The sequence below is a fragment of the Equus quagga genome, chromosome 1 (genome assembly GCF_021613505.1).
Source record: "Equus quagga isolate Etosha38 chromosome 1, UCLA_HA_Equagga_1.0, whole genome shotgun sequence".
Classification (NCBI taxonomy): Eukaryota; Metazoa; Chordata; class Mammalia; order Perissodactyla; family Equidae; genus Equus; species Equus quagga.
In genome coordinates, this window is record NC_060267.1 from 175,418,892 (window position 1) to 175,445,413 (window position 26,522).

General features: G+C 34.9%; 1 protein-coding gene across 7 annotated transcripts in view; it reads left to right on the forward strand.

The window, feature by feature from the left end:
• Window positions 1-26,522, forward strand: part of TRPC1 (transient receptor potential cation channel subfamily C member 1) — a 58,310-nt gene that overhangs the window by 1,176 nt on the left and 30,612 nt on the right. For 3 of the 7 annotated variants that reach the window (XR_006885448.1, XM_046641225.1, XM_046641235.1), the window contains exons 2-5: window positions 4,186-4,340; window positions 10,446-10,547; window positions 14,769-14,971; window positions 24,386-24,517. Coding sequence is in view for 6 of the 7 variants with exons in the window: in XM_046641225.1 (XP_046497181.1) it covers window positions 4,186-4,340; window positions 10,446-10,547; window positions 14,769-14,971; window positions 24,386-24,517 (592 nt within the window). In the remaining variant the exon portion in view is untranslated. Of the gene's footprint in view, window positions 1-4,185; window positions 4,341-8,436; window positions 8,489-10,445; window positions 10,548-14,768; window positions 14,972-24,385; window positions 24,518-26,522 lie in introns of those variants that run through there. The other 4 variants (XM_046641251.1, XM_046641259.1, XM_046641242.1 and 1 more) reach the window with 4 other exon arrangements.

Sequence of the window (26,522 nt, forward strand, 5' to 3'; positions counted from 1 at the left end):
TTGGTATTCAGAGACTGTTGAATGCGATTGGGTATGTTACTTTCTCGGGCGGAGATACGTGAAATAGACAGGACTGGAGAAATTCTGCCTTAGTCTCAAACTTTCCCCAAATTTACGGAACAACTGTTCGTGCTTTTTATTGGAGAGGAAGATTTGTTGCTCCCGAGCCGATTTAAAAGTTCTAGATTTAAAATCTAGAAGTCGATCACTTTTAGGGCCGTAATAAAGTCTCTTCACTTAAGCATACTTTCTGTTGATGCATATAATAAAAGGAATGGGAAATTGGTTGCCCTAAGACTGCTTTTATTTCCTATGTGTAAAAAAGTGCTGTACATTTTCTCTTTCTAAATTTATTCAGCTTGCCTTACAATGGCTATGCTCACTTAGGAAAACTGTGTTTAGGATCATGCAGACTTCCAAAACGTAAACCCAAAGGGCAGCTTACACTGTGAAAAGATTAACTACACAGGGTTTTTTGTTTGTATGTGTGAGTGTGTTTGTAATAAATGACAGCCTCTCTAATCTCTTACTGCTTTTGAAATAGGATTTTATTTACACAACTTTTTGAAAACATTGATATAGAAACAAAGTCCGCCTATGTCTGTTGTCAAGCTACTTTTATTTTCTTATGTAATAGTATTAAATAATATCATGAAAGCATTCCTTGAAGTCCACCAAGGACACAACTTTGACTAGTCTTGAAAATGTAAAGAAACGATATATGTCTATAACCTTACAAAGATCATTGTCTCTGGATTATGTAAAATGATTTAGTGTTACTGGCGTGAATTGCCTGAGTTCTCTATTCTCAAAAATTGTCTGAGAGGGGAAGGGAAAAGAGTGTGTTGTCCTAGGATGAGTAAGTAGCTACTGCATATACCCCAGCTTATTGAGCTATGGTTATTTTAAAGCAAACAGAAAGTATGTCAAGAAAGGGAATTTAATATTCCTGTCAAACTGAGGACAGAGGAGTGTCATAATGAAATACAGTTGGAGTAACTATTTGTATGGTGTGTATATTTAGGATTATTGCATGACCTGTCTCAAGCAAAAGAGAGTTTTATATGTGATAGTTTTGTAGCCTATCCTGTAGTGCCATTTGAAATAGCTTGGTATTCTCTGTCAGTTTCCCATTTTATAACGTCATTAACATCCTTGGAGAAATTTGGCTTTTGGGGGGGACAGTAAATATGCATGCTTCCCCCCCATATAAATTTTTTTTTTTAATTAGCGAGATGAAATAGGTGTTTTCTGTTTCAGGTCTGTTGAAATGAGTTCTTGCGATTTAGAAAAATGGCTTATTTCTTAGCGTACTTATCATATACATTTACAATGAAAAATAAATTTGAGTTACACCAGTATATTTTTTTTGTTTGCATGTTTGCATTTACTAATATTGTTAAATATTGGTGCAGACATTGTAGGGGTTTGAATTTTAATGCCCATGTGAAAACAGGTTAAAAGGCCTCAAGCCTGTACAAAGTAGGGAATTGGAACACAAGCCAAGCATAAAATCAGGATCTTTAAAGCACTATGCCTTTAACAAAGTGGTAGATGAGGAAAAGAACCCATCCAGCAGCACAGGGAGACTGCGAAGAAGTTTGTAAACAAGACTCCCCTAAGGATTGTAACTATGGTCCTGCCTCTTATTGGCTAGGGGTTTAAATTGATAAATGCTACCTACTTGGTCTGGGAAAACCTAAACTGAGAAATTAATATGAAAAGGATTTATAGAGTAGCAAAACCTCTGAGTTATCTGGAAGAAATAAACACGAAACATCCTTGGTGAGACAAGCTTTCAAACTAGGCTGCCTGGATTCCCACAATTAAGCTGCGTGCAGATGAGTCTGCAATACCCGGCATAAAGGAGACAGTCACCCATTATAAGAGGCAGGAGCACAACAAATAGCAGGATTAAATCCCTAAGACCTTAAGATAGCTATCATATAGAGCCCGTTAAATAAGTATGTTTAAAATGATTAAAAGTTTAAAATAAGCAAATGAAAACACAATAAAGTAAATCAAAAGATTTGGAAAGGATCCCAGTAAGACTTACAGAAAGAAAAAATACAGTCATTAAAAAAAATCAGTGAATGGGTTAATCAGCAGAAATAGCTGAAGGAGGAATAAGTGACTAGAAGAAAGATCTTAAGAAATTTATCCAGAATTCAGGGAAGACAGAGAGAGAGGAAAAATAAATCTTTAGAGACAGAGAAGTTGGAAGGAGATGATCTAACATAATGCCCAGTAGAAGTTCCAGTGGGAGAAAAAAATATTTGGGAATGAAACAATATTTGAAGAGATAATGGCTGAAAATATTGCAGAATTAAGGAAGGGCAGAAGACTTTAGATTCAGAAATCCTAATAACTCCCAAGCAGGATAAGTAAAAAGTTAACCCTCACCTAGACACGTCATGAAACCAAAGAAAATACAGCAGAGTTTTAATGGGTGGGTAGCATTCTCCTGCTACTAAAATATTGAAATAAATTCACCTGACAAGGTTTTAAATGTTATTTTCCAGTAATAGTGATGAATTTTCACTGGTCTGTGTGTTCACTGTCAGTTCAACTTGTGACTAAGAGCATTACTTTGTGAAATATTTGATAAGTTTTTGCCATGAAGTGTTAGTGTCTAAATGTTAATTAGTAGTGCTATCAGGAAAATATTCCTTTTTGTGACTAGTTTCCTTCTTGAGGGAACTCAGGAAATATGCCATCAGGAAAAATACCGTTCAACTTCTTCTAAAATGTCTAGGGACTTGAAAGTCATTAGTTAAAATAATAGCAAATTTATTTGAAATTTCAACCAAAAAAAAATCTGTTACTATTCTTTTTTTTTTTCTTTTTTGAGGAAGATTAGCCCTGAGCTAACTGCTGCCAATCCTCCTCTTTGCTGAGGAAGACTGGCCCTGAGCTAACATCCATGCCCATCTTCCTCTATTTTATATGTGGGACGTCTGCCACAGCATGGCATGCCAAGCTGTGCCATGTCTGCACCCCCGGGATCTGAACCGGTGAATCCTGGGCCGCTGAAGTGAAACGTGTGCACTTAACCATTGCGCCACCAGGCCAGCCCCTGTTACTATTCTTATTCGCTCACCTAGTCCACTTTTAGTATTTTCTCTTTCTTTATCATGAAATCATTCATTTCTTTTTCCTTCTGGTTTCCACTCTGTTCTTTTCCTGTTGCTTGTTCACAGACTTCTAAGGAAAAACTATATTTGCAAATCACTTAAAACGGTTTATTCATTTTATGTTTAAAAAGTAAAATGAAATAAAACAAACAAAATGCACCTTGCTTTCTTTCTCTAATTATCATTTATCTTGATTTATTTCCCTTATTACTGCACCAGCTGTTCAGCAAACAAATATAGTGGCCCTCTGTGAAAATGATTACCTCTATAATTATTCTCATTTACCCCCATGGGTCAACTGATTTGATGTGGGCTAGAGTTACGCAGAAGGTAATCTGCATGCTCCTGACAAGTCAGAATTTTGCTTTGAAATATTCTGACTTTGGCGTCGTCTGTCAGCCACTCCTGCCTTAAAGTTTTGTTCCCTGGCCATTTAATCTAAACAGCTTCATTAATAAGATAGGGGTGTGTGTGTGTGTGTGTGTAGAGTGGAGAGGAGAGGAATTTGGGGCGTCCTTCCCTCTTGCTATACATACACACAAACAGAGGCACATTCACTGTTTTTCCACAGTATGTTTTCCCCTCTAAAAGCTCTTTATAATATCCTCCACTTATTACTAGGTCTCATTTTTAACCCTTAGGATGTGTGAGTGAATGTGGTATGTATTTGAGATGTAAGACTTAAATCCTTTAAGCTTCCTCTATCTTATTTTTCTAGCCTCCAGTCTGTGCTTTTGGGCATTCTTTATTTACATATCTTCTAAAAGTTTATCTTCTTATAATCAATCAGTTATGAATTTTAACTAACAACTTTTTATTTCAAACTGCACATTTAAAATTTTTCTACTTTCTGTGTTTTCAGCTGCTGTACATATTATTTTATCAGGATGTAAGTTTTCACCAAGGAAATGTTCACATTTTCCTTGCACATTTCCATATATGAAAATGAGTTTAGGTTTTTAAATCTTTTAAATCAATAAGCTAAGTTTTCTTTACAGTCATTCTTATTTATGTCATGGATATTAAATTATGTTTGTATATTATTATTTAGGTGACTATTATATGGTTAAAAAGATTTTGGAGGAAAACAGTTCAGGTGACTTGAACATAAATTGCGTAGATGTGCTTGGGAGAAATGCTGTTACCATAACTATTGAAAACGAAAACTTGGATATACTGCAGCTTCTTTTGGACTACGGTTGTCAGGTACAAGGCTAGATGATTTTATCCAGTAGCTTCTAAGTACTGTTAGATATGCCATGTTTTCTTCTTTCTTTCTAGTTTTCTTTCTTCCTCCCTCCCTTCCTTCTTTCCTTCCTTCCATTCTTTCTCTCTCGTGCTTTCTTCCACCATTTATTTGGTTTTGAGCCACTGAAAATTTTTTAAATAAACAAAAAAAAGCCTTTTTTTAAAAAGTATAATATTTTGACTTGATTTATCTTTTTCCTCCCCACTTTCACTTTTCCCTCCCTTATATGTTTTACAACATCTGACAGAGGTAAATTATCATGACTTATTAAAGATGACTTTGCTTTTATTACCTATGTTATTACTGTTTATATTGTGTATCTAAAAATAGTACACATGTTCTGGAAGTGTCAGGGGAACTGGTTTTTCTGTGGCCCATATAATTTACAAGTATAAGAACAAAATGCTCCTGACTCACCAAGCAATTTTCAATTTGTCTTTGATGTTCTCCTGTTAATTTCGTTAAATTTTCCCTTTTTTCCTGAAATTTAGTGTTTGCTTATAACTAAAGGTGAACAAGTTTTTTTAAACTGGAAAATATTGACCTTTTTGCATGTCTTCCTATCAGTTCAGGGAGAAAAGTAGGCATGCGAATAAGGCTTGAAAGAAGTCAGTCAAGAGATTCTGAAGGAAATGTAATAATATTTTCCTTTCCTTTTTGGTTTGCTTATGATGGGACTTAGCACATGAATTCTGGCTCCTTTTTTTTTGTTCTTCTTTCAAATACTATGATTGTTTGCTTTGTTGTGGCTTTAAATTAATACGGCATTTTTTTTTGAGCGGCATCAGGAAATACAGAAGATTTTAAAAATAGAAGTAGATTCGTTTTAGGTCCACTTCTATTCTACATATATATTTATATGTATTACAACATGTGATACTGTCTCTACATACGCCTATTTAGAGTAGAAAAAGAAATTGCTTTCCCAGCAATTTCAGCTATCCAGGACACCACTGAGAACCAGAAAGTAAGTCACAAATACCTCTGAGCAGCCAGAGTAGATGCCGTGAAGTTTCCCAGCTAAGTCTGTGAACTTTAGTCAGAGGAGTACTTCTGGAGCCCTCCTTCAAAGTCTGTTTTTTCTCATTTTAGACCACTTGAACAAACTTAATTAAATTGTTTTCTGATCCTTAGAGGGTTAGGGGGGCAACAAAGGAGCATGAGGGCTGCAGTGGAACAAAATGAGGCACAGTACCTCTGCTTCTATTTAATAAAGAGATCAACAGCGTTATACATCTGATCATCTCTGAGCGAGCTCTAATAGTAAGCTGAATGATAATTAATGTTTAAAACAATGGCCCAGGGTCAGAAAGGAAAAGTTAAATTATATTCAGTGCCTATTGTTTTAGAAGAAAGAAGAACATATATAGTAGTTCTGAAAGCAGGAAACTTCCACCAAAATAGTTTAAATTTCAAAGTTAAATACTTAAAGGCATAAGCTTCAGTAACCTAGAAAATAAGGTTATAAAGAAAGTCCCTAATGATTCTAGGTAAGAGGTATTATTGTATAATAATCATTTTTGTCTTGTTACACATATGATTCTATGTATGCAACAGTTCTGCAGTATGCATGGTTCTTTCACATACCTGATCACAGCTGAACATCATAGCCAGCCTGTATAGATGTTCCATTTTATAGATCAGAAAACTGAGGCTCATAGACTTTAATGAATTGCCCAAAGTTCTAAAAGAAGTAAGGGCAAAGCTAAGATTTGTGCCTGACCTTCTGACTGCATTTCCCATGCTCTTTCCAGTTCACTGTGTTCTGTCTCAGGTTATCTGTGTCTTGTCTATCAATCAACAAATGTCCAAGGTCTTCAGTTGGTTGTGATTGTGGAAATGAATAGATAAAACATGAGTTCTGTACTGAAGGATATTAAAACTAATTGGACAATGAAAGTACGTGTGAATTGCAAATGAATTAAATAATACAAAAGTATATTTGATAAGTGCTGAGTGGTAATAATACTTGACCCTTGTATATTGCTTTGAGATTACGAAGTACTTTGCTGTATTTTGTCTTGTGTTATACTAGTGCCTCTCAACTGGACGGTTTTGCCCCCCAGGGGACATTTGGCAATGTCTGGAGTCATTTTTGGTTTCACATCTAGGGGATGGGTTCCTACTGGCATCTAATGGGTAAAGGCTAGGGATGCTGCTAAACATCCTACAGTGCAAGGACAGCCCCCCACAACAAAGAATTATCTGACCCAAAATGTCAGTGGTGCCACTCTTGAGACACCCTGTTTTATACTTAAACTTTTGTGGTTTACAATAAATGTTTTGGAAACATAGAAGACAGAAGATCACTGTGGATTGGAGCTATCAAGAGAGGTTTCATGGAGGAGTGTCAGTTGAGCTCAGCCTTGAAATATTAATAGTTGCTAATATTTATGTAGTGCTACTGTGTGCCAGGAACCTTACAAATATTCACTTCGTTGCTCCTCACAACAGTCCTGGGAGATAGGTACTATTATTGTCTCTATTTTATAGAGGAGAAACCAAGGTACAGAAAAATTGGGTAACTTGCCCAAAGTCACTCCATAAATGGCACACCTGGAATTTGAACCCAGGTTTTGGCTCCAGAGTCTATGTTTACCTACTACCCGAAACTACTCTCAAAAACGTGTGGATAGGTTGGGTACAGAGGATGTTGAGAAGGATGTAAACAAAGGCATGTACAGTGTATATTCTTGAGACGGAATTGGCTTAGCCTTTTTGAACAAAATATTTGGGTTGGAGAGTAGTGGGAATTATCTGGGAAAATAAGTAAAACAAAACTGATGAAAAGGATCTGAATGCCAGGCTAAGGAATTTGAGTTTTATATGATAAATAGGGGGATTATTAAATATTTTTTGAGGAAAGATGTGATATGTGTTCAGTGGTATTCTTGGAAAAACCAGTCTGGTGGCTGTATCCAGTATAGATTAGAAAATAGAAAGTGAGAAAGGCCGTAGCTTGGGTGAGCAGTTTTTGTAGTAATACAGATATGAAGAGGTTAAAGCCTCAACTAGAATAGTGGCTATAAGAATGGGGGGGAATGGCAAATGTGAGAAATGTTATGAAGGAAGAGTTGATAAAACTTAGTGAATATTTGAATTTGGAGGAAGGAGTTGAGAAGGGGTCCAAGATGATTTGGAGATCTTACACATGCGTGACTGGGAGAGGGGTGGAAGGAAAACAGGAAGTTCAGAAGAGAAGTCAAGCTTGAGGCAGAGAAATAAATTCTGGTTTTAGCCTTGTCTATTTTGGGAATATCAGGCAGTCTCCAATGGGCAGTTAGAGTGATTACATCTCTAGGGAGAAGTCAGGCTGGAGAAATACAGGCGGGCGTGGATAGGGGCAAGATCACCCATGTCGTGAGAGTGGGCAGAATCACAGGGAAGAGCAAACGGCTGGTGCGGATTCTTTCTTAGGGAGCTTCTACAGTGATAAAGGGCCTTAGAAGAAAAGGGTTTCAGTAAAAGAGTTGGGATACTGCAGCATTGTAAAAACCAAAGGAACAGTTTTAATATGTTGCTTAGAAAGCAAGGAAAATGAGGAGGTAGGCAAAGGCCTTGGAGACTCTGGCATCAGTGGAATTAGAGAAAATGATTGATTTTGGCATTGATTTAAGAACTTTTACAAAGCGAAAGAAAGAAGAAAACTTGAGTAGTAAGAGAAAGATAAGATCAAGTCAAGTTAGCAAAGAGTGAGGAAGGATTTAATGTTTTGGGAGGTGGGGATTAGGACTGTATTTCTGTGAATGAAGGACCAAGATCCTAGAGAAGACAGAAGTGCCTTAAATAGGATGCCAAGGTGGAAAACTTAGCTTTGGAAAGGAAGTAGCTTCTTACTCTGAGCTTAGAGGAAAGAGTATGGGAATTGTTGAAAAGACAAATTCTGAGGTGAATAGGAAAATAGCAACCTCGTAAATACGTTATAAATATATGTATTGAATAGATTTTAATAAGGAATGGTCAAATATCAGAAATTGGGGAGCAAAACTAATGAGAACATTTTGTATACCTACGGATATTTTAAAAATAATTTAAAACTTTTTTTTCTTTCAGAACTGCCTTTGCTTTATCAAATAACATACCATTTGTGCAGAATAAATCAATGGTAATTTGATTTACGTGACTTTTTATATAAATGTCTTTTTATACCTGAAGCTTATCCTTTTAAGCATTGAAAGATTTAACATGAATCTTTCTTTGTTCTTTACTAAATAGTGTGTCTGAATATAATTTAACTTTATCATCATAGGTGGGAATCATTAAAGTGTAGTCATTGTCTTTGCTTTGTATAGTCTGAAAGCAGCAACGTGTTTGTCCTCACAGTCAGTGGCTTCGGACTGCTGTGCATTGATAGCGCTTTTGCTTTACTGATGTTTCATCTTTTCAATGGTTAACTTTTAGCAATTTTTCTTCCTTTCTCCCTTCTCTGTTGGTTTTAATCCAGCTATTCCCTTATACAGTAAAGATCTGAAGGATACTTGGGAAAGCCAGATATCTGTCATTTATAGACAACTCTGAGTCGGTGTGCCTGGGGCTGTTTCTTCTGGGAAACATGCCCGTGAAGTTAGCTTGTGACAGCTCAGTATGGTTTTTTGGGAAATTTAAAGCTGGATCCATGGCTGTGTTTCAGATGATTGAAGTGGCCTGGTGTTTGACTTTGAGAGCAGTGGCATTACTATCGTTAGCTTTATAGGTTAAAATTAAAAATCATAAATAGAGTGTGTAGTAGTAATGGACACCTGGTTCTTTTTGGTTGTTTGCCTCACCTGACCAAGTATGGTAAAAACTGGAGAAATATTTGCATTTCTAGCAGACGAAGAAGAGGAATGCTAGACTTTAGGCTGCAGCCCAGGGAACCCTCAAAGTTTTAAGGGATAAAATAATTAAATTTCCCAAGAGAGTGGGAGTTTTTCCTGTGGGAATACATAGGCTGTTTCTAACGGTTGAATGTGGCCCCCAACCCTTTCTTTGGGGTGCTTAGTCCTATTTTTAGACATCCAGATAAAGTGTGCCACTTTTAGTCCTATTTTTGACATTTAGATAAAGTGGACGAATGCTTTATTCTTTTCAACTACAAAGAATATTGAAGATCTGATAGAGTTTCATTTTCAAAAGAGAGAATGTTGATTTAAATAATTTTTAAAGATTATAACAGTTTAAAAAATGTACAGATTGAAAATAATCAGAGCATTTTTTTAGATTAAATCATTGTTGACCTTCATGTTTCCTTTCTGCCTTTATGGTTTTCCTTAAAAAAACAGAAGCAAAAACAAAAAGAAACCCCCAAACCTGACATCATGGTTGCCCAGCATCATAATAGGAATGTGGATTTTGTTACAGAGGGTGGAAAAGTCTCTGTTTCCTCAGCTTCTGTTTACTTTTTCCTCTTGTCGAAAGTTAGAGCTTCAAAATGAGCTGTAGATTGGGAGTGAAATTATCAAGTCATTTCTCCCTCCTGTCTCTAAGGACGTTGGTAGCCTAGCTCTTTGTGGTTTTTACTTGGTAAGATTGCTAATCTTAGTGTCAAATCTGTCCCATTTCAGTCACCTGTGTATGTTTTAAAGATGAGAACAGAGGATACCCCCCCCGGTTTACGTTTTCCATTGTCCCCTATCCTCATGCTTGCGTGGATGATCATTTTTATTAGACTGAACACAATCCTTTCCTTGTAGTAATAGTTCTTGGCAATTTCTTTTATAGATTTGGAATGTTAAGATTCTTTTGGTCCAAAATTCAAGAGTAAAGGTCTTGAAAAAAAATTTCAATTTTAAATACTGCATGGATCAGCACTGTTCCGTTAATAAACTCCTCTGTCAAGCGTCCATTATTTTACCAGCTCATGCAGTGGAATCAGGACAGAAGCGTGTGTGTTGTGATACACAGAAGTTCTGCTGAGGCAAGCAAATGTACTATTTGGACAGGAAATTTTTGAGAATTTAGTATTACTGTATATAATACAGTTTAAGTCTTTTTTAAAAAATAGTTTTATTCATGAATTAGTAAAAATAAATAGTTTACCTTTTTATCCTCCATTCTCATTTTTAACCTTTTTTTTTTTAAAGTCCACAGATGCACTTTTGGTGGCAATCGACTCTGAAGTAGTGGGAGCTGTTGATATACTACTTAATCATCGACCAAAACGATCATCAAGAGCAACTATAGTAGTTAGTACTCTTAAATATTTATTAATTTGGATTTTTAAACCAAAATAGATCTCCTGCCCCCTTGCCAATTTTTTCCCCCAAATTTATTTTGTTTTAAAAAAATATATTTTTTTCCCTCTGTAAAATATTGCTTTAAAGTAAGTAGATGCTCGCAAGAAGAATTGGTATTGCTGTCAGGAAACCTTTTTAAAATTAGTGCTATTTCTACATTTTTGTCAGTGTGCACCCATATTTTTAGTTTGGAAAATTTCTGTAGGTTACGTTGAAAATATATATTAGTTTCCAGATGGATTTAAGAATTAAATGTCATCAATGAAATCATAAAACTGGAAGAAAACAGTTGATGACTGTTTGATTGGGAGTCAAAGACTTTCTAAGTTTTCTTTAAGAACAATGGAAAAAATCACAGTGGCACAGGCTTGGGCTGTATAGAAGTTAAATTTCTGAAATTGAGACAGGCAAAATTTAGAAAGCAGATGGGTAACTGGCAAAAGATATTTTCAGCATACATCACAAACTCATACTCTTAATACTAGACAAATTGGTGAAAAACACCAAAATCAGAAAAGGACATGAAAAATAATCTCAGAAAATACAAAATATTACTGATAATGAAATACGATGATAATGACTGATAAATACAAAGAAATATTAATTTCTGCTTATCAAATTAGCAAAGATTTTTAATAAATAATAATCGTTGATGGCAAGGGAGTGATACAGTCTAGTCTCATATACTACTGGTGAGGAGGATATTTTGGAAAGCAGTTTGGCCGGATGTGTCATAAACAAGAAAGATGTTCATGTTATTTCACCTAGTGCCTCCTCCTCTATGAACTTATCAAGGAAGTGGGCAGAGATATGGACAGAAATGTTAATTGCAGTCTTAATTGTAGCAGTGAAAAAAACATGTGACACAATCTCAACATCCCGAAATACAAGATTGGAAATAAAAATAATTACATATGCATTAAAATGGTATTTTGTAAAGAATATTTAGGAACGTGCAAAAATATGATATAGGAAGTGAAAAAAATAAGAATAGTAAACTGTATATATACTATAGTCCACGGTTAAAAATATGCATAGAAAAGAACTGTATGGAATTATAGCGAAATGTTACCTAACAGCAATCATCTCTGATTGTCAAATTAAGGATATTTTTTTCTTACTCTTTTTTTTAATTTTTAATTTTTATTATTTTTTATTTTTCCTTCTTCTCCCCAAAGCCCCCCAGTATATAGTTGTGTATTCTAGTTGTGAGTCCTTCTAGTTGTGGCATATGGGACACGGCCTCAGCATGGCCTGATGAGCAGTGCCATGTCCATACCGGTGAAACCCTAGGCTGCCAAAGTGGAGCCAGCAAACTTAACCACTCGGCCACGGGGCCAGCCTCTTTCTTACTCTTTTTATTTTTCTTTATTGCTTTTGTAATTAGGAAGATAGTCACTAAAAATCAAATAAATGCTGCTTTTAAAAAATGAGATATTTGTTGTATAGCAAAATTTAAAAATTATAACATTCGCTATTGGTAAGGATATAGTGCAACAAGCAGTATAAAGAACTACTGGGAGTGTAAACTGGCTATACTCAGAGGAAAAATATTCTTTTAAGAAAGAATTAGAAATGAGTTGCACATTATCTGAGAACTATGAGAAGCTCTGCTAAATTGAATACATTATCATATATTAACCGAAATATTTTACGCTCGTTTAGACTATTACAGAGTTTGTGTAAGCATGACTTTCCTCAGAGGATAGTATCAACTAGTCTAAGTGGTGATAAGAAACCACCAAGAACAGAGAAGAAAGGGCTAAGAATGTAGTCCCTGTCCAAACAATCAGAAATATCTAGAATCCTATTCAATTTTCTGTCATCTAGCCTGCAGTTATTGTCATATTTTGGTATACCTATTCCACCTTCTATACTTTTAACCCATTTACTTTCTTGGGGCCGGGGGAGGTGTAGTGTGCTAGGGTATTGGAGCAATGAGCTGGTCTTCTTTCGTCACCATGACCCTACCAATTGAATCTTGAGTTGTAAGGCCGTGGCAGTCTTCACCTACTTGGTGAAAAAACACTTTCTACTGTATCTCTAACAAAAAAAATTATCTAGCCTCTGCTTGAATACTTCAAGTGACAGTAGTAAGAGCACGTTTTAAGAGCCCTATTACTTCTAGCCAGGCAATGTCAAATATTTTTATATACTTTTCTTTTTTTTTTTACCATTTCAGTGAGTTAATTCTGTCTTCTTGGCTTATCAAAATTGTCTTTTGATAAAGTTTGACTTTTAAATACAGATTGTTTTTTGATAGTAGGTAAATTATGTTATGAACAATGAAATTATGAACTTTAATCTTACCTATCTCTAATAGTATTTTTCATATAGTTAAGTATATTTCATAGGAAAAGTGAAGACCATTTTTCTCTTAAGGGATTAAGTAAATTTTCTCTTCTTTATAACCAGCAGTAAGGGGGAAGAGGGTTAAATTTTTAGATTTCTCTGTAGTTTTTAAATAAATTCATTAATTTGAAGTTCCCAATAAATAAATGGGAAGAGTATAAAATATTCATAAAAGAGGGTAAAAAAGATAAGTATGTCAATGATATTAAAACTTAGCAGTAATCAAAGGAAAGTAAATTAATATTTCATGATAGTTTTTTTCACATAAATTGGGAGTGATCATGCCCCATGCTGGTGAGTACCTTTAGTGTGAAAGGGTACATTCTTATATTATTGGTAATAAAAACTATTAAAAGGACTTTGATAGTATGTATCAAGAGCTTCAAAACTGTTCATAACCTTTAGCTCTATAATTCCACTTCAGGGGTTCTATGTTAATGAAATAATCCTACATTTGGAAAAAGCTGTATTCATAAAGATGTTTGTGGTAGTGTTATTTAAATTAGCAGAATAGACTATCTTGAACACAGGGTCTATGAACTTCCTTAAATTCCTGCGGAATTCTGTACATGAATTTTTTTCTAGAAGATTCTGGGTGATAGCTTTCTGAAACTACTAAAAGGATCCTTGATCTACAAAATATTAAGGACCATTGTTTTCAGTCATTCGTACCAAATCATTTATGCCAAAGATGTCCTTAAAAGGACATGTGGGAGAGAAAGGACTAGAAGGAAATACTGTAAAATGTCTTTTGGGTAGAAGGAAAATGGGTATTTTTATTCTTCTCTCTGCTTTTCTATATTTTTCAGATATTTTATAATGTGTGTGCACTACTCTTACAATGTTAATAAAAATTACAAAAAACCCTGTGAACTTGATGAGCTTATATTATGGAATCAAACAGCTCTCAGGAAAACCTCTTTGAAAGAGTGAGAAGTGTTGGAAAGAATATACAATAGTCATAAAATAGTCAGCCTTTTTTAACCCTCATTCTTTATTAACTAATGTTTCTTTCCTCACGTCATGCCATCACCAGGCCCATGAGCCGATGGTGAAAGGAGTTCAGGCTCCGGAGTCAGACACACCTGGTTTCTGATCTGCACTTTGCCACTCTGTCGTGTAGCTTGGGCACATTAACTTCTCTGAGCCTCAGTTTCTTCATGGGGATTATAATGCTCAATTTTGCAGGCTATTGTGAGGATTAAATAAGATGATAAATGTCAAGTGCCTAAGAGTTCCAAGACTTATTAAACAGCGGCTATGATTGTTGGTGTTTCTGTGCGTTTTTAACGTGAAGTAGTGTAGGTAATGATTGGGGCTATGCAGACAATTATACAAAATGAAGCGTGCTTCCTACGTACTTATCCCTCTCAAGCAGCGCTCTCGCTGTGACAAGGTTTGCCATAGAGGTGAAGGTTTTAGAGTTTTTCTCATGCATTTATACTCTGGCTATTTTCAACATTTCTGTTTTTCATTGTATTTTTTTTCCTAAAATTCTTGTTCTTGATCCTTGTCCTGCATATTTTCGTAATCTTGTGAACATTAAACACTTTTTCGTAAAGTATTTCTCTAGATAGCCTCACTTCTTTTTAGTTGTATGAATGTTTCCTACTGAAGATTTTGTCTGTCATGATTATATTGCATTTATTAAGTTTTGAGGTTTCAAAAAAACTTAGTCCCGGTAAAATGTTTATCATATTCCTTAAAATTCTTATGTTCTTTGTGCCTTCTGATTTTTGTCATTTCATTCTTCAGATACATATGTTTTTTTGAAGTCACAAATAATAACTTTTGGATATTCACATAAATATTTTTCAGAAACTAATGGAGCGAATTCAGAATCCTGAGTATTCAACAACAATGGATGTTGCACCTGTCATTTTAGCTGCTCATCGTAACAACTATGAAATTCTTACAATGCTGTTAAAACAGGACGTATCTCTACCCAAGCCCCATGCGGTTGGCTGTGAATGCACATTGTGTTCTGCCAAAAACAAAAAGGACAGCCTCCGACATTCCAGGTTAAGAAGTTAAGATTTTGATAAGTAGATGTGTGATACAGTAAGGTATATGTCAGTGAAGTTTTTTTGCCGTTTTCTTTCTATGTAGCTTTTAAGAAATATGGTGCTAGGATAACTTATGGAAGCCAAACTTCTAGCTCCTTTGCTTAATACAGTGAGTTACGCGTTTTCTAGGAATGTTGACTAAATGATGACTAGTTAAGAAAATCCTTGAACTTATGAGTAAGGTTTATCTCATACTCCTGCTGGTGGTGGATGGGGGCACTATTTGCTTTTTGGAAGCAGAATTTATTAATCTAAGAGAATTTTCAAATAGTGGAAGGAGTGGAGATACCACTTTGTATCTTATTTATGAGGAAATAAAAATTATTTTCTATCTAACTAAATATTCAACCTGTTATGCACTTAATTCCCCTCTCACATAATATTTAAGTCTTTTTCTCTTCCCCTTCTCCTCGGTCGAAAATATTAAGAACAACTGAGGAGTAAATGAACAAGAAAGTACTCCATCTTGGACAGGTTGAACAAGATTACACACGTGGGCATGTTGTATCAGGTACATGGTTCAGGGCTAGACTTGAGAACCTAATTTTCATCATAAGCCTTTATATATATTATCCATAGAAATATAGTTGAAATAATGTCAAGTGTAACATTCATTATGGAAAATGTGGTCTAGAAATGCCAGGCAGCCTGTTGACAAACTGTTTTCTAATAGAGGATTGTGGTGCGCTCTATCAAATTAGCTTTGAAGCTGCAAACCGTGCACCTCACTCCTTCCTCACCTTCAGAACAGGTCTTTGGTAGGTTGACAGGCACAAATCCAGAAATTGGGAAAGTCTCCTGGGAATCAATTTAATGTTTATTTGCAGAGGTTTAACTGGAAAATTTTTCTAATTTCAAGTCTATTTGGCAATGCGATCTGTGTTTCTCTTTGATAAAATCTGGTAATAGCTACGGCTATATCCTTTAACTTTTTAGCTTTAAAATGACTAGTCTGTAAAATGACAAACAGAAATGATCTTTAAGGTTTCTTTTAGTTTCAAAATCCTTTATTGATATTAAATACGAATACTTTCCAAATAGTATGCTTGGTAAGTACGTGTGTGGTTGAAGCCCCTGGAGGTGGGAGGCTGGGGCTGGAGAGAACGCTTAACCTGGCTTGGTTTGAGGTGGGGAAAAAGCTTGTTCTGAAAGCTTTTAGAGGAGCTGTGGCTTGAGTTTGGTCTTTAAGTATGAATAAGAATTGCAGGGTGAAAGTATGGTATGTGTGGGCTTGTGGTTTATTTGGGGAACTGGAAATGGTTTGGTGTATTTGTAGAAGAGTTTGAGAGAGTTTGTTATTGATATTTGAGAAAACAGTTTAAGCAAATGTCAAAGGACCTTGACTAAAGTCCTTTCCAGGAATTGCTAAGTAGGGCTGCAGAAGAAAAGGACGTTAACAAAATGAGTCAAAAGAGATACAGGTAAAGGTTTCGGTGAAGTTGAAGAGCCAATGTACTGCAATAAGAAGTGAGGCAATCTGTATTCGTAAGATGCTGGTTTTTAAATTTCAGAGGTGGTGCAGTTCCCGGTGATGATAAGGTTTAGGGGCAATAATTTTAAACGGGAGAGGGAAGGATGGTAGACCGTTGTAGTTTAGGAAAACATTTTCAGTAACATAATTGCTGCAATTTGGTTTTAGTCTCAATATTTGATGTATTATGAAATTTCAAATAACTTTGAAAGGAAATATGAAATCTTTATTATCTATTAAAGGAAGGCAAAGTTTTTAAAAAGTTGAGAAACACTGAAATTGGAAGAGATAACAAGTAATGGACTGCTAGTTAAATTTAATTTGCAGACGTACTTTGTTTAACCTGCACAGTTTTTTTTTATGCTTTTGAATTTGAACGCCTGTAAGCCCCGAGTACACTCAGCTTTATTCACATTATTACCCACTTCACCCCTGAAAGCAATTGAATTTGTAAAACTTGGCTAGGTATCTACCAAGACAGTAGGATGTTGGTGTTGAAAAAATCAGTTAACTATGAGACTAATCTGAGGGATATGGAATTCTTTTATTAAAAATTATTTTGGGCTAGCCTTAGTGGCCTAGAGGTTAAGTTCGGTTCACTCTGCTTTGACAGCCTGGGTTCAGTTCTCAGGTGCAGGCCTACACCACTCATCTGTCAGTGGCCAGTCTATGACAGCAGCTCACATACAAAAAAGAGAAAGATTGGCAATAGATGTTAGCTCAGGGCAACTCTTCCTCAGCAAAAAAAAAGGCATGGAGTCTAGTCAACCCTTAGGGGGAAAATTATGTTTTTTTAGGTACACAAATAATACGTGAATAAATCCTTGTAAAAATTGTAACTTTAATATTGACCAATCCCAATTCTCCTCCCATGTCTAGAACTAACGACTATTACCGGTTTGGTGTTGTATATCTGTTGCTTAATGTCTAATATTCTCATTGGTTAGAAATGTGATTCTTAACTGCGATGCTAGATTGGAAACTAGAGTCTCATCAATGGCTGTCAGTTAATGTTAAAGTTAGAAATTCCCTCTCCTGTGGAGTTTCTGCCTCTACGGATTCCATTCAAGTTTCCTCTCCCATTTCAATAATTTTGCCTATTAATTAATCTTGCTTCATCTACTCCAGTTCTCTTACGCTTGTCCAAATATTTAAGTTGAACTATGTGTTTTAAAAGTACTTTGGATAATGTGGAATTACATATTTCTGTATTCTTGGTGTGGATGAAGCCAAAACCCCAGAAAGCTACACAGAATATAATCACATAACTCCACAGGGCCTCAAAAAAGTTCTTTTTCTAAAATGTGGAGATCGATGATTTATAGCAAATATATTCAGTTGTATACCATCACCATAATGCCATATTCTAACATTTCCATAATTGGGAAAGATTCTCTCATGCTCATCAATGGTCAGTCCCTACTCCCATCCCCAGCTGCAAGCAATCACAGATCTTTTTTCTGTCTGAAGTCTATAATTTTTTCTTTTCTAGAAATTTCATATAAATAGAACCATATAATGTGCTGACTTATGTCTCTGGCTTCTTTCACTTAGCATAATTTTTTTTGAGGTTCATCCATATTGTTGCATATATCAGTGGTTTGTTCCTTTTTATTGTTGAGTAGTATACCATTGTAGGATTAACTTTTTGTTTATCCATTCACTAGTTGATGGACATTTGAGCTGTTTCCAGTTTTTGGCAGTAAACATTCACGTACAAGTCTTTGTGTGGACGTTATGTTTTTATTTCTGTTGGGTAGATACCTAGAAGTAGAATTGCTGGATGGTATGTGTAACTCTTTAAGTAACTGCCAAACTGTTTTCCAGAGTGGTTGTACCATTTTACGGTCTCGTCAGCAATGTATGATAGTTCTGATTCCTCCACGTACTCACCAACACTAGTATAGGTTTTTGTGTAGACGTAGGTTTTCAACTCACTGGCTAAATACCAAGGAGTGTAAGTGCTGGATCATATGGTAAAAATATGTTTAGCTTTGTAAGAAATTGCCAGACTGTCTTCCAAAGTGCCTCTGCCATTTAGCATCCCACCAACAGTGAATGAGAGCTCCTTTCGCTCCACATCCTCGCCACCATTTCATGTTGTCAATGTTTTGCATTTTAACCATTCTAGTAGGTATTTAGTGGTATTTCATTGTTTTAATTTGCAGTTGTCTAATGATGTATGATGCCGTGCATCTTTTCATATGTTTATATCCCATCTGTATATCTTCTTTGGTGAGGTGTCTGTTTAGATCTCTTGCCTATTTTTTAGTTGGGTTGTTTGTTTTCTTATTGTTGAGTTCTAAGAGTTCTTTTTGTATTTTAAATAACAGTACTTTGTCAGATATGTCTTTTGCAATTATTTTCTCCCAACTTGTGGCTTATCTTCCCATTCTTTTGGCTCAGGGGTTATTTTAAAGTGTGCTGTTTTAGTTTCACATATTTGGGGGATTTCCCAGATTTCTTTCTACTGGTGATTTCTAATTTTGTTCCAACAGTTTCAGTGTTTTTTATACTGTATTTTTAAAATAAGTTTTATTGAAATAGAATTCGTGTACCATAAAATTCACCCTTTTATTGTATTCACAGAGTTGTGCGTTGATTAACATTATCTAGTTCCAGAATATTTTCATCACTTCAAGAAGAAACCTCATAACCATTAGCAGTCACCCTCCTAGCCCATAGAAACAACTAAACTTACTTTCTCTTCTTATGGATTTGCCTATTCTGGATATTTCATATAAATGACATCTTTCTGCTTCTTATTGGTCAATTATATATCTTCTTTGGAAATATGTCTATTCTAATCCGTTTCTTGGTTTTTAGTTGGTTATCTGCCTTTTTATGACTGAATTATCTTCTAGATACAAGTCCCTCATCAACTATATGATTTGCAAAACTTTTTCCCTTTCTGTCAGTTGTCTTTTCACTTTTTTAATGGTTTACTTTGAAACACAAAAGTTTTCAATTTTGATGGAGTCCAATTGACCTCCTTTTTCATATCATAGCTAGGAAACCATTGCTTAATTTGGAGAATGTACTTTGTATGATTTTGTTCTTTTTTTTAATGTATCAAGACTAGTTCTGTGGCCTAGCATGTGATCCAACATGGAGAATATTGTAGGTACTCTTGAAATAATATATTTTCTTGCTGTTTTGGGGTGAGCATTCTATAAATTTCAGTTTGATCATATATTTTTTCATAGTGGTCAGGTCTTCCTTATCCTACTGGTTTTCTATCTAGTTGTTCTATCAGTTTCTGGGAGATGAATATTAAAATTTCGAAATGTATCAGAATGTATAATCTGTCATTGGATGGATATTCTACAGATGTCTCATGTCTAATTGGTTAATAGTGTTGTTCAATTCTTGTTGTTGATCTTCTGTCTAGTTATTCTATGTATTGAAGGTGGGGTATTGAAGTCTTCAACTGCTACTGTTCATTGTCTATGTCTCTATTCTGTCAGTTTTTCTTCATATATTTTGGTGCTCTGTTGTTAGTTACATATATATTTATAATTGTTTTCTCTTCCTGATAGATTGACCTTTTTATCATTATAAAATGTTGCTCTTTATCTCTAGTAACACTTTGGGGGCGGGGGGGGGGGTTTAAAGTTGATGTTAGTGAAGCTTTCCTGTGGTTTCTGTTTGCATGCTATGTCTTTTTCCAGATTTTTACTTTCAATCTGTTTGTGTCTTTGAATCTAAAGTGTGTCTTCTGTAGACAACATATAGTTGGATCATGCTTTTTTAAATCTAGTCTGACAACCTCTGCCTTTTTATTGGATTGTTTAAACCATTCACATTTAGTGTTAGGATATGGTTGTAATCACATATGTCATTGTACTTTTTGTTTTCTATGTGTCTCTTTTTTTGTTTTTCAATAAATTTGGTAAGTTTTTGGCTATTATTTTTTCAAAAATTTTTTCATCTCTTTGCTTATTTTGGTTATGAGTATGTTACGTTAGTTTGATTAATAGTATTCCGTATCTCTGTGAGTCTTTGTTCATTTTCTTCTTCTTTCTTCTCTCTGTTCTTTGGCTTGCATAATCTCTGTTAATGTATCTTCAGGTTTGCTAATTCTTTCTTCTGCCAGTTCAGATCTACTGTTGAGGCTTGTATTATTTTGCTTGGGCTGTCATGTCAAGGTACTGCAAACTGGGTGACTTAAACAACAGAAATTTATCATCTTACGGTTGTGGGGCCTACAAGTCTGAAATTAAGGTGTTGTTAGGGTTAATTCCTTCTGAGGGCTGTGAAGGAATGATCTGTTCCAGCCTCTTTCCTTTGCCATCTTCTTGTTCACATGGCATCTCACTATATGTGTACCTGTCCCAAAATTCCCCCAAATTTTTTATAAGGACACCAGTCATATTGGACTTAGGCCCACTTTAATGTCTTCATTTTAACTGGTTTCCACTGTAAAACCCTATCTTCAAATAAGGTCATATTTTAAGATACTGGTGGATAGGACTTCAACACATGAACTCGGGGGGAGGGGGATGACACAATTAACCCATAACAAGCCTCTCTAGTGAATTTTAATTTCAGTTATTGTACTTTTCAATTATATAATTTCCGTTTTGTTCTTCTTCATAATTTTTTTCTCTTTTTTGATATTCTCTATTTGATACAACATTGTCATTATGTCCTTTTTTACTTCTTTAATCACACTTTCCTTTAGTTCTGTGAATATATTTATAATGGCTACTTTGAAATCCTTTTCTGACATCTGTTAAATCTGACATCTGGTCACTCACAGGCATTTTCTGTTCCCTTTTTTTTCTTCTGGGATATGGGCTATATTTTCTTGTTTCTTTGCGTGTCTCTCAATGTTTTGCTGGAAACTGGACATTTTAGATAATATATTGTAGCAATTCAGTATGCTAGTCCCCTCTGTTTCCTGGCACTTGTTATTATTTGTTTGTTTATTTTTTTAGTGACTAGCTGGAAGATTTTAGTGAAGTCTATTTTCCCCACTCTGATGTTGCTCCTCAGTGAGTCACAGCTTACCTTTTTCTTGTACATCTAGTATTTCTTTCTTTGAAATCTGAACAGTCTAGTATATATTGTAGTAACTCTAGATACTGTTTTATTTTTTTAAGGAGTTTTTTTAAATTACTTTCCTGGTCTGCAGAAGCTGCCTACGTATGGTATATAATCATTGATCTCTGTGCTTAGTTTATTTTTTTATTCTTATTTTTCTTTTTTAACATTGATTCCTAAGGGTCATTTCAGTGTCTGCCTAGGTCACCCAATGATTTAGGCAGAGGTTATGTTAATACACTTTGAGCTCATAAGGGTTCTACCCACTCCTGATCAATCTGTGGGTTCATTGGGGAATACATTCAAAATTGTAGCCATTTCTCAAGAGTTCCATGTCCTTTTCTCCTTACCAAACTTTCTAATGTTCCCCATACATTCCTGATTTTTTTTTAGTCAGCCAAGGATCTGTGGAGACCTTCTAGTAATCCTTCTATGGCTTTTATCATTTTCAAGATTTCTCTGTTAAATTTCTGCTTGATCCACTGTTTGCTTCAACTCAGACTGCAAGCTCTGTCTTGCAAAGCTATGGGTTTTCCCTGTTTATCTCCACCAAAGATAGCAAAGCTGTAAGTTTTTGCCTCCCACTGAATTGATTTTTCTTCTTTTGGCACAAAAGTACAGGTTTACCAGCTTCAGGCCAGAAAATTGCAGTTCTCATTAACTGAACTGGGGGCAGGGGTGATGGAGGCAGCTTCAGTCAAGAAAGCCACAGATTCCAGCCATTCTTGCCTGAAGCTCTGGCAGTTTTTCAATAGTCAGCAATTCTCAATAGACACTTTCCAGTGGCCTGAAATGGTTGATTTTTTTAAATATCATTTTGTCCAGTTTTATGCATATTTTTTGTGTTGTGCAACCACTAACCTCTTCATACCACCGTTACTTTTGATAGTGTTTTGAATACCATAAATGATAGATTTTGTAAAGTGAGGCAGCCTCATTATTTGTCAGATCATATCTAAATGCTTTCCACACAATGGCACTTCATTATGATTCCAGCATAATTGGTTGCCGCCATTACTAGCAGTCACTCTTCCTGTGCATTTCGTCGTTAATCCTTAATATATTTTGAGACATGATAATGTAAGTTAATACAAAAGTCATTTTTAGAAACAATCCGATAAAATTAATTGATGAAGACATTGATGGAAACAGAAAGGTAAGTTGCTTATATACATATTTTCTTAGCTTTTTGGACAGTTTCAGTGTCGGCAAATACCTCTTCAGAAATCCTTACTTCAGATACAGATAATTGTGCCAGTTAATTGAATAGCTAGATCATAACTGGATTTCATAAATATTGTTGTTTTAAAATGCATTATACAGGATCTACTTTTGTATCTAAGTGAGACATGAAACCTATAGAGTGAGTAAGGACTATTTCAATAAATTTGTTTAAATAAAAATTTTAAATTTCCACATAGAAAACTCCATTGCAAGGAAAGTAAAAAGACAAAGAGAAATCTGGGAAAAAATATTTAAAACACTTTTGACTAGACAGAGGGTTAATTTCTTTGATATGGAGAGAGCTCTTACAAATTGATGAAAATGATGAATAATCACCAGAAAAATAGGCTAACAAAAATGAACAGGCAGTTTACAGAAGAAGTATAAATGGATAGTAAACATGAAAGGATGCTCAAGCTTCTAAAGAAATTCAGAGTAAAATAACTCTAAAATTCCATTTTTCATCCTTAGGTTGGCAAAGATTAAAAAAATTGATGATGTCCAGTATTAATGAAGATATGAGGGGAAATGGGCTCTCCTTATTGTTAGTGCTTTGGAAGCATCTATCAGAATTTAAAATACATATGCCATTTTATCAGGCAATTCTAAGTGTGCAAAGGATGTATGAACTAAAGAATATTCATTGCTTCATTATTTACAGAAGTAAAAAATTAGAAGCAACCTAAGCGTCCATTAATGGAGATCTGATGGACCTCCACCAAGTGAAAAACCGTCCAGTTTTAGGAAGTAATGAGGTGGCTCTGTACATAGTGACCTAGAAAGAGATCCTGATGTATTATAAGTTGTCCCTTTATGTAGCATGTCTGATTATATTTGTGTGTGAATAGAAAATATCAGGAAGCATATTTGCAGGTCTCTGAAATGTAACTATCTTTGAGGGCGTAGAGTTGTTGGAAGGAGGAGAATTGAGAGCATCATGTTTCTAAACTGCTTGGTTTTTAATAACAAATGTATTAAATTTATATTTAAAAGAGAGATATGCATTATATAATGTCTACCAAATTAATAAATTAATAAGATATTGAAATATATTGACTATATTGAAATATGAACATGAATTAGTTTACAGAAGGTAAAAGGAGTACTTTTCTATTAGCTAGATATTATGCATAAACGAATAATTTCGTTCTTAAGACTTGAAATATCCTTCAAAAGTAACCTGGTTGAACTGAGTCATACGATGTATATATATATATCATATTAAAGTAGTCTTCATTGGGGAAGGAAAAATTTAATACTTATCTATATCATATTCAAAATTTATTAGTTATTAGCATATTTCACTTAATGTTGAGTTCAGGAATAGAAATTTTTAAAAATTAAATTGGATCGAGCAATACAAAGTTTTGAACCTATGAAAAGAAATACTAAAATAATTTCCTTAAAAGCAATAAATATAAAATTTTTCAATATTTATATCTCAAAATATTTAATTTTTAAGTCTTTTTTATGCATTATCTTGTAATAAATATATATTATGGTTGTTTTATTTTCTTTTAATTTGATAATACTTGAATTGTAAATTTATGAAAATTATAGGTTAAAAATGCTGATCATATGTGTATAATAAAGTTTATTTTACCTTATGGAATCAAATTTTATCACAGGTTTCGTCTTGATATATATCGATGTTTGGCCAGTCCGGCTCTAATAATGTTAACAGAGGAAGATCCGATTCTGAGAGCATTTGAACTGAGTGCTGATTTAAAAGAATTAAGCCTTGTGGAAGTGGAATTCAGGTGGGAATGAATGGAAATTGTAAATTACATAATGCCTTTTTTTTCTCCAGAATCTTTTCAGCCTGAGTGTCTTCATAAGCCAAATTATGGTTTATATTTATTTGCATTTATTTATATTGATCCAAGATGACCACACCTTGCTTCCGCCTACTTGGGATCTTCCTGCTCCCTCAATGGAACAGACGCTGGTGCTACTCAGGTCACTCCTTCCCCATCTGCCCTCTGCCACTCTCATGCTATCCTAAATCCCCCCTTTGTTCAGTGACCCCAAAGGCATTCTAAGCAGTGTGAAGAGTGGAGCCTTCAGCAAACTCGTTTATAACTGCTCTCTGTCCTTCCTCCCTCCTTCCCAGATTCTGTACTCGCCCTCGGAGCCTGATCCTTCAGAACTCTCAAAAACAGAATGCTTTCTGTGTGTCAGGGATGTTTCTCACACACAGACATAGTCCCTTTTCACTGTTTGGTGAGATTTTCTGTTAGGAGAAACATAACATGTAGACATAAAAGTAAAATACTACTGATTAAGAGGGTCGAGTTTTCTTCTGAAATGAAGAGTTAAGTGTACTTCTGGCACTTTGTATACCCAAAGAATCACTGTTACAATATTCCCTTAGAGAGGTGAGTTGGGGGTGGGGGAGGGGGAGGGGAGCTTTGAGACAAACAGCCTATTAAACTACTGATCTAAACATTAAAAAAAATAGTCCATAGAAAACTACATTTAGTAGACTTGAGGAAGAGCTCTGAGACTTCGCCTTATGTTAAAGCATCCCTGGTGCCCTCTGAAGAAGAAGGAACTGGTCGAGATTTCTTGCCAGCCCCTACTGTGAGGTTTCTAGGGGAGTCACACCTATTCCCACCTATTCTTTCAAGTCCGGCTGATATTGGAGCCCCATGTGTTGCATTGCATTCCTCCAGTGACTTGACAAGATGGAGAAAGTTCAAACTTCTGCTTCCTGCAAGGACAGTGAGAAGCTTAAAATTTTCTTTAGCCTTAACAACCGTATATACTGTGTTCTTGATAGCTCTGAGTTCTAGAAATTTTTAAAAAATGCCTATTCATAAGTTTTCAAGTTTGGAACTGCTGTATTTTAATTTGGATAAATTAAAATTTATTTAAACTTGATGTGACATAAAATATATACTTTGATTAATACATAAGACATGGTTAAAATGTAACTTGTTCCTACTTTTAACTTTATTAGCACATGAGGCTGTTAATAAATTATTCCTTTTAAATATGAATAGCTTCCTATTATAATCTCATAATTAGAGTTCTGAGTTACCATATAAAATAGAATTCATTCAACTCCTTCAGAAAAGGATTTGAAGCAACTGCTATGATTATATTGTAATCATAGAATAATGAAGTTAGATTTTGACGTGATCATAGAACCCGTTTACTTCAATCCCCTAGACAGGGAAAGTGATCTATATAGGTTAGATGTCTTACTTATTTCAGCATCTAATTAGGGACAGAGTTGACAATGAAAGTAGGAGCAGAGTTGTAACTAGAACATAGGACTCCTGGCTTCTAGTCTACTCTATTTCTATCTAAACTATACAGCTGCTAATTAGTTTTCCAGTAATCTGTTAGAGATTAAGCAAATTAGATTAATAAAATTATTAATTTTTACCTCTGAATCTAGTGGTCTGTCAATGTTTAGCTAAAGGTATCTTTGTGATGATAGGCACTTTTGATGAATGTTCCCATCTGCAATTAGATGCCTAGACTAGGAAGCAGGTAATACTTCATTTGTTAAAGAAATCAACTACTTGTTCTTAGATAGTTTTGGTTAACAAATACATTATTGTCAATGCAAAGAATGGATGGGAAAAATGTTAGCCTGTAAGGAAAAGAAATTTTTAATTCTTTGAGTATGATTTTATGCAGCCAGTTCATTGAAAACCCCATTGTATGAACGATTAACCAGTAAGAAATCTTCCTATTTTCCCTTCCTTTCCCTTTAAGGGAAGAAAAAAAATCTGAATAAAAAATTCTTTTCTG